This window comes from Tupaia chinensis, unplaced genomic scaffold, assembly GCF_000334495.1.
Source record: "Tupaia chinensis unplaced genomic scaffold, TupChi_1.0 Scaffold149184_1, whole genome shotgun sequence".
Classification (NCBI taxonomy): Eukaryota; Metazoa; Chordata; class Mammalia; order Scandentia; family Tupaiidae; genus Tupaia; species Tupaia belangeri.
In genome coordinates this window covers 336475-344559 of record NW_006209032.1, presented here as the reverse complement: position 1 = coordinate 344559, position 8085 = coordinate 336475, and the positions used below count along the sequence as shown (strand labels likewise).

Sequence of the window (8085 nt, the reverse complement as noted above, 5' to 3'; positions counted from 1 at the left end):
TCATTTGGGCTGGGAGACAGGTCTGTGGAAAGACAGTCCTGGGTGGCCAGCCTCTCCGAGGTGAGGGGGGTAGAGTGGGAGACTCCTAAGGCCCAGGGGAAGAGAGGATGTAGGAATACGGAGATGCTGTTGTTTGGAGGAGGGGCTGAGCCAGGGTGGGAGTGGAGAACTCACCCAGCTGCTTCTTCCGCCGCCAGCAGTTGACGAGTAGGGCAGTGGCCACGACAACCATGAGAAAGAGCAGGGCCAGCAGGACACCAAGGAGTGTGCTGTGTGAGGGCCTGTCTGGGCCTGGCCGCACCACTCTGCCCAGGACGTGACACTCACCATCCACGCAGACCTGGGGGCAGGCAGCAGCTCAGCCCGGTCTGCAGGCCCTTGGCCCATGCTTCCCGTGGGGGCTGGTTGGGCTGCCTACCTGCAGTGGGGCGCCATCCTTGCCGAGTTGCAGGGAGGAGGGCAGGGGGCAGACCACCAGATCCCCCCGGAGTTCATGCTGGCAGCTCTCACCACCCACGGTCACGTTGATGCCCACACAGTCTGCCACTGTGCCCAGCCCAATATACTGCAGAGACAGTTATGAGGCCCAGCCAGTGACCTGGCCCCCACCTCCCAAATGCCCCGTCTCTACCCACAGCCCCCACACCTACCTGAAACTTAATGGCATGCTCTTCGGGCTTCAGTGGGGCTAGCTCTGCAGTGGGTGGGCGGGGTGGTGGTAGGAAGCGGAAGCCAGGCAGGGTGAAGCCAGCAGCTCCGTCCCCCTGGACACTCAGATTCCCTGTCACCCACCCCGGGGGACCTCGGACCACATATGCAGGCAGGCGGCACCGCTGCTCCTCCTCCGCAAGCTGCTTCTCGCACTGTAGGGACCCACATGAGAGTGGTTAGCCAGGTGCCTGCCTGTGGCTGCCCCAAGCATCCAGCATAGGGTGGGGCTGGGGCTCAGGTGACTGGTCCAGCCTGCCTCTCTCCTAGCCAGCGCCCACTCTGCAGCTGCTCACACCACTCACCCTGTTCTCCACCTGTCTATGCCTGTCCCGGAACGACAGCAGTAGGTGCCATGCTGAAGTCAGATGCTGTCCGTGGATGGTGATGTGGGAGCCACTGTGGAAGAGGGCAGGGTGGTGGGGGCTGGGTGCTCTCCAAGGCTGACTCCCCAATTCCTCAGAGGCCAGATGGAGCAAGGGGGTGGCACTTACGTGTAGCCACAGTTGGGGCTGATGCCTAGCACGACCGGGTCTTCCTTGTAGTGGAAGGTCCAGGAACCGGGCACCTCGGCACCTCCCACCTGCAGGCGAAGGGGCACGCTGGCCGTGGCAGCCCCAGGGGGCGTGACACAGAAAAGCCGCCCCTCGCTGACCCTGCAGGAATGAGGGCTTGGGCTCAGGGGCACCCCCTCCCCCTGCCCCTGTAATGGCCAGGTCCCTGCCTTCCAGGGACCTGCCAATCCTCCCCAGTTCCTCTGTTGGTCATCTCCCCACCCTGCCCACACCCCATGGGTCTGCCCCAGTAAGACTGCCAAGAGGCTAGGGAGGGATGGGTTCTCCCCAGCCTGGCTGGGGCTGGTGGGCTGTGACAGGCTCTTCACCTCTGGCTGGGGTGCAGCAGACCCTTCTTCTGAGACCTGCTCCCCCTGCTGACCATGTGACTAAGCCCTCTTCCCTCCACCCTCACCCTGGGGAGGCTCCTACCCGGGGTCCTAGGGCCTCCCATTTCTTGCCCGTTGGCACCTACCCTTTCAGCAGGCACTCGGTTCCATTGACCAACACAGCCCGGCTGGCGCCGACAGACAGACCCCGGCCTTCAAGGGTGACACAGGTGCCCCCTGCCCGCGGGCCAAAGAGGGGTTGTACTTTTGTCAGCACAGCCTCCTAAAAGGGCATCGAGGTGGCTTAGCTGGAACAGTGGAGGCACTGCACACCCTTTCCTTCCCATAATGCCCAACCGCCAAGGGCACAGAAAGGACAGGATGACCTCACCACGAAAGAGAAGTTTCCCAGCACGGAGGTGCCATCTATCCGGAAGTGCTTGCCCGGTGGCATATTAGTCACAGTGAGGCTGACGTTGGTAGGCCCTACTGCCTGGGTGCTCGAGGACTCCAGCTCACATTCAAACTCCTCTATAAAGTCCTTCCGGGGCACTGGGCTGGGGCATCAGAGGAACACCTGAGGTCAGCCAGGAAGTACACAGGCCTGGCTGCATGCATGCCCCAAGTCAGAGAGCTCCCCTGAGCCTAAGGATGGCATCTTTTGACCCACACCTTCCTGCAGGGCAGGCAAGGTCTGGTGGGGCGGGGACTAACCTTGCCCAGTCAGGCTCACAAAGGGCCAGAGACAGCTCCCCGGAAGAAGCCAGAGCCCCTGCAGTTTGCTCAAGCCCCTCACCCTGATGAGCAGAGGACAGGACCTCACAGGGAGGGGACTACTTGGTAGTTGTTGTCAGGGACAGGGAAGGCAGGGCCAGGCTGTACCTGAGCTTTGAGGTGTCCTTGGGCAGCACCCGGCAGGGACTCCGACCCACAGTGACTTGGTGGGTTCCCTCAGGCACCAGACCGTTGGGGTGCAGATAGAAGTTGGAGCCACACAGAGTCAGCCTCGTGCTGCCCCTTAGGGGGCCACTGTGGGGATGGAACTGAAGAGGGGGGAGAGAGAGCTCGAGACCTCGAGCTGGAGTGAGATCTCTCAGCCCCATCTGCTGCCCCCAGTTTCCTGCCATCTCCTTGCCTGTCCCCCTGCACCAGCCACTCGGGGTCACTTGCCAGGCTTTGCTCAAGCAAAGACTTGCCTCCAAGTCTTTGCATGTGTCACCCCTTTGCCAAGAGTGCCCTCCTTGTAAATATCAGGGACACCCAAGGCCTCAGGAAGGTCATGATCAAGACGTCCTGAGCCCTAGCCCAGCTAGGACACCCAGCTTGTCCCACCCTAACCTGTGCCCTGCTAGGGGAGCTGTACCTCGGTAAGCTCAGGTGGACAGCGGTCTTGTTGCCAGGAACCAGGACACTCCTTCTGCCAGCCACACTTGTCCCCGCACCAGCCACAGCCCATGAAACGCTGTGCCCGCAGGCAGCGTCCACAGGTGAGGAAGTGGTGGCAGCCAGGGCCCCGGATAGGTACCTGGAAGACCTTGGGGTGGCAGACAGGTGGCTCAGGGCGGCCTCATAGACCCTCCCGCTCCCATTGCAGACTAAGGTGGTAAGACTGGGTGTCAATGTCTCCCTGGATTGGATGCAGAGGCTGTGCTCCCACAACCCTAGCCCCAGGGCCTATCCCTGCCCATCTCACCTGGTCCCCTGAGGCGAAGAGTAGGTGGTCCCCAAGGCGGCTGACATCTCGCTGAATGGGCTGCCCATTGCTGACCAGCGAGAAGTTGGACACATATAGCAAGTAGCTGAGTGACCTGGCCAGCTCCACCTGGGACGATCAGTCATGAGCAAAATGGGGATGAGGACAACGACCCAGGGCCTGTGGCCTGAGGAACCTACCTGCAGGATACGCCCATCAGCGGTGCCCATGTGGGCCACTGTGACATTCTCGAGGCGTGTCACGTACAACGCAGTAACCTGCACCGGCCCCAGCATCCCGTTGAATAAGTCCACACGTGAGAGGCTGCGGCTGATCAGTAGAGGGAAGTGAGGGCAGCTGATATTGGGGCTGGAGGCCTCCGGAACAGGCTGGAAAAGAGTTGGGAAGGGGGAGAGCCAGGATTCAGCTCCACACACTGATCCCCTGCAACCTTTGCCAGTGACCACGGCAGCCTCAAACTCCTACCCCTCTCCTGGCCTCTGGACAGGGCCCAGGACCTGCCAGTCACCTGTATCTGCACCCATCTTCCCCATGTGGAGTTCCCGACTCTTACAGACCCAACCCTGCTCCACTCACACGACTACCCTGCAGAGTGGGCGCTCTAACCACATTCGTCTTACAGACAGCAAATAGGCTCAGAGGTTTGGTCACTTACCCAAGGCCTAATAGACCCTCTGGAGAAGAGCCAGGTTGGATCTGAGCTCTTAACCAGAGTCCTCTCTCGCCCCCTGCTGGCTTTGCCCTGCCTCTCCGTGGCTGGTACGGCAAACCCTACCCCTGGTTTCATGTCCTCATTTGCATAAAGGGCAGGACTCGGAGGTTCATTGGCTAGCGAGGTGCAGGTAACCTGGTCCTTCTCCCTGAGACTCAGAGGTCTTCCAGCACCTCCACTGCTGCCTATACCTCCTTTGGGGTATAAAAAGGATTAATCAAGGCTCCGGATGCTGGGAGACACTAACCTCTCCCCTGCTGTTAGCAAGGGGAGTGGGGTTTGGGAGCTGCATTTATGCCCCAGGGCAGGATGGTGAAAGCTTCTGGGAAACTGGGAGGTATTGGCGGTGGGTCTAAGGTGAAGGCAGGGCTCAGTAGCCAGCCTTCTGAGGGCCTAAGCCCCAAGGGCGGAAGCCTTCATCAGAACACATAAATTTAATCCAGTCTTGAGACATGAGAATTGGCCAGGAGCCCTGAGAGTAAGAGCAGTGGCAGAGTTGGGCCTAGAGACCCACAGGCCTAGGTGAGTGGGACCTGGGACTTTGTTCTCACTTGAGGTTGCAAAGGGGCTTGGCCCGGCCGGAAACCTGCCAGGTGTTTTCATCATGACTCAGGGACAGGTGGGGCTCTGGAGCCATGAAGAGTTCCTTCCCAAGCCAGGGCCACACCCTTGCCAACCTGCTCCTAGGCCCTGGAGCCTTAGCTCTGGGTTCTCAGTCTTGTCTAGGGGTCCTTGGCTCCTGAAAACATTAAGGGTCCAATGCCCCATGGAACACCTGGACACTCGCAGAACCTAAGGAGGGTGGGTGCCAGAGCCCCCTGGGAAGCTTCCTGGGGCCAACCACTGTGACACCCTGTGTGTGCTGCTCCAGCACCTGCTGCCCAGAGTCACAGGACAAACACTGCACAGGCTGATTGTCACACCTCCTTGGTGGGCAGGGCCAGAGATTAGTCCTGGAGCCTGGCACTGCCCAGCTGTGCTGCGAGTCTTCTGACCCTGTGAACACTAGCCAAGTTGGGGAGAAGTTCTGACTTCCCAGAGGAGAGGAGAGGGGACCAGGCAGGGCTGGCCAGACCCAGACAAGGAGTCTCCACTTCAGGGGCCTCTCAGTCCAGATGCACTAAACTGAGAGAGGAGGCTGAAGGTCTCTCACCCCACCCCGGGTGTAAGTTTTCCCACCTCTGCGGTGTAAGTGCGAGCTTGAAAAGGAGTCAGTTGAGAATGTCACAGCAAGGTGGCCAGAGACTCTGACAGCAGCAGCTCTCTGGGTCAACTTAATGAAAGGCCACCCAACCAGTACTCCATTCAACTTAATCCTTTGGTCTAATCGCATAATCCTGGGTAGAATTGTTTCAATGCCTTCAAGGAATCAGTTTTGGTTTTGTCCTCAGGGTATTATTTTAAGAAATGTTCCATCTATTTCCACTCCAGCTCCCTGACACCATGGCTGGAGAGAACCTGTGTAGGGTCTGTTGGAAGGAGTCCCCATTTCCACATGGTCCCCGAGACCTGTTGCTTAGGGCAGGGCTCCCACTATGGTGGAAGAAAGTCTAGGGTGGACCAATTCCAATCAGCCCCTCCTACGCCCTTACTCATTCTCAGATGTTTATAGTTGCTTGCACAAGACCGGGGTGAGGTTCCTGGAACCTTCCAGAGAAAAGCTGCCTTCCTACCAGGTTTTCCCCCAACCGCTCTACAGAGAGTGGGTTAGTGGAGCCCAGGCTCCCCCACAAGCCCACAGACTTCCAGTGCCTGGGAGGCTCACCACCTGGTGGAGGGGAGGGGAGGGGGAGATTCTCTGACTACCCCTGCCCCACCCCCTTTGGAAAACAGAGCAAAACAAGTGCTCCCACAGGGAAAGTGAAACTGTCCCTAAGGAATCTGGAAGCCTCTGCCTGTGTATTTGGGGGGAGGGGAACATTTTTTCTGTGTATGTCCCTGAAGGTATTGTTGATGGGTATTAGGACACTCTACCCATATTTGGGGAGCTGTGCTGGCAGAGACAGCCATGATGCAACCCCATCTTATTTTTTTAGAGATTTTCACTGTAGGGCGCGTGCGCTCGCCAGACAGACAGAGAGAGACATAGAGACAGAAAGCGAGAAATCACCCCCCAGGGGGGATGGTCACGCCGCAATCCCTTCTCCTCCATTCTCCTCTGGGGATCTTGGGCACGCACACACACGCGCCCGGCGTGAGTTTTAAGCCACCGGGTCCGGGACACGAACCGCGGTCAACTACGTGGGAGTCCAGCAACATAGCCATTACGCTAACTGCTGGTTCCCAACCCCATCTTCACATAACCAGGAATCCTACCTAAAAAATCAGAGGCCATGATGGGGGAGGGGGTCATTCAAGAGCAAAATGAGGTAGTGCCAAGGCCGGCAGGCTGGGAGACCAACCTCAGGTGTGGCGGTGGCTGATTTGTCCCCCCCCAGTACTTAAGAACAGGGTGGAAGAAGAAGCTTCTATAGTCTGACCTCCCCGTCCCAGACCCTCTTGGAGATGGAGGGGAGCCACCTGGTTCAACCTCCACCTGCCCACAGGTGGGGGCCCCTTCTCTCTGCTCACCGGATTAGGACAAAAACTGGGTGCCTGGAAGAAGTCGAGGCCTCTCCGGAAGCCAGAAGGGACAAAGGGTCCACAGCAGTGCTCCACACCTTCATCGATGAGCGTGTCCACCAGGTCAATAGGGAAGGCACAGACAACCGAGGAGGGGCCCTCGCCAGGGCTGCTGTCCCTGCCAGTTGTGAAGACCCCGAACAGCACTTCCTGGCCCTCGGTGATGCTCAGCTCTGTGGCAAGTTGGGCGCCCACTGGAGCGGAGTGGGCTGCCTGCAGCACTGGGTAGGACTGCCCACCTTTTGGGGCCCCTCGGCGTCGGCGTTTAGGTGCAAAATGACAGTTGAGGACCAGCTCGCGGTAGTCTCCCAGCTCCGCCTCAGTGGCGCTGAGCCGCACCAGGCGCGTGTGCAGGGTACCAGGAGCGTCTGTCACACTGACCGGCTGCACCGTCAGGAAGTAGACGAAGGCTCCAGCGTGGAAGCTGTGCACGTAATGGATACGGTAGGAGGCGAGGTACTCTGGAAGCACTGACAGGGTGGCAAAGCCTGGTGCGAACCCGGAGGCATCGGCCTTGAGACGCCGGATGGATATGGAGTGTGGGCTGAAGCTGGCAGCCACCGCTGGGTCCAGTGAGGATGCCACATAGAAGTAGGAGGCTTGGCCCTGATCAACCACGGTCACGCGGGTGCCCAGTGGGCTGGCCACACAGTCTGGGCAGTCCTCAGGCAGGTTGTGGCGGGCTGAGAAGAGGCAGGCAGGTGCTGCCAGGTGCAGGGTTGTCCCGCCGGACTCCAGCTCATGCAGGAAGCAGCGGCCCTGTAAGTTCGAACCACAGCTGACCAGCGCTGGCAGCGCCGGCTCCAGCACCAGCACCTGCGTGTCTGTGTCTCCTGCTGGGCCGTGCGGGCCGGGACCACAGGCCGCACACGTCTGGCAGCCAGGGTCCCCAGCAGGACCGGTGATCAGGGTCTCAATAGGCTGCAGGTCAGGCCCAAGCATGTGCAGGCGATTGCGTGTGGCCACGAACACTGCACTCCCATCCGAGCCGCCCTCGTAGGTCGCCGTGGCCTGAACCGGACCGCCCGCGGAGAAGCTGGGCACCACATACTTCACGTCGAAGTCGCGGGAGGCTGCGTAGGGGATGCGGGGGCACTGCCAGTCCTTGTCCACCGCGGGCACCGCAGGCCACAGCAATAGCAGTAGCAACAGCAGCAACAGGGAGGACGGCGGCGGCGACGGGAGGAGATCCATCCAGGCCGACTGGGGGCCCCTTGGGGATCCCTGCGGGCCGTGGCCTTTTCAGCACAGATCCCCAGAGCCTCTCGGAGGCCGGCCCCCCGCCCTGGGATCCTGCGAAGCTCAACCCGGTTCCCTGGCCTCGGATCTGAGCACTTGATGCAAGCGGACACATGGGCAGGGAATGGTCGCGCCACCTCACCTGCCGCCCCAGCTGCCGCTTCTGGCTGGCGCTCCGAGCAAAATCGCTCGGAAGGGGCCGGGGGG

At 60.1% G+C, this 8085-nt stretch overlaps 1 protein-coding gene across 1 annotated transcript in view; it reads right to left on the bottom strand.

Moving 5' to 3' along the window:
• MST1R (macrophage stimulating 1 receptor) overlaps positions 1 to 8039 on the bottom strand; it is a 13074-nt gene extending 5035 nt beyond the window's left edge. Inside the window, exons 1-12 of the mRNA XM_006170939.3 lie at positions 6589 to 8039; positions 3485 to 3673; positions 3285 to 3413; positions 2955 to 3125; positions 2474 to 2634; positions 1983 to 2148; positions 1738 to 1874; positions 1203 to 1364; positions 1014 to 1107; positions 651 to 863; positions 419 to 565; positions 120 to 340 (exon numbers count right to left, since the gene is read on the bottom strand). Coding sequence (XP_006171001.1) covers positions 120 to 340; positions 419 to 565; positions 651 to 863; positions 1014 to 1107; positions 1203 to 1364; positions 1738 to 1874; positions 1983 to 2148; positions 2474 to 2634; positions 2955 to 3125; positions 3285 to 3413; positions 3485 to 3673; positions 6589 to 7833 — 3035 coding nt within the window. The 5' untranslated portion in view covers positions 7834 to 8039. The remainder of the gene's footprint in view (positions 1 to 119; positions 341 to 418; positions 566 to 650; positions 864 to 1013; positions 1108 to 1202; positions 1365 to 1737; positions 1875 to 1982; positions 2149 to 2473; positions 2635 to 2954; positions 3126 to 3284; positions 3414 to 3484; positions 3674 to 6588) is intronic.
• Positions 8040 to 8085: the final 46 nt, after the last annotated feature.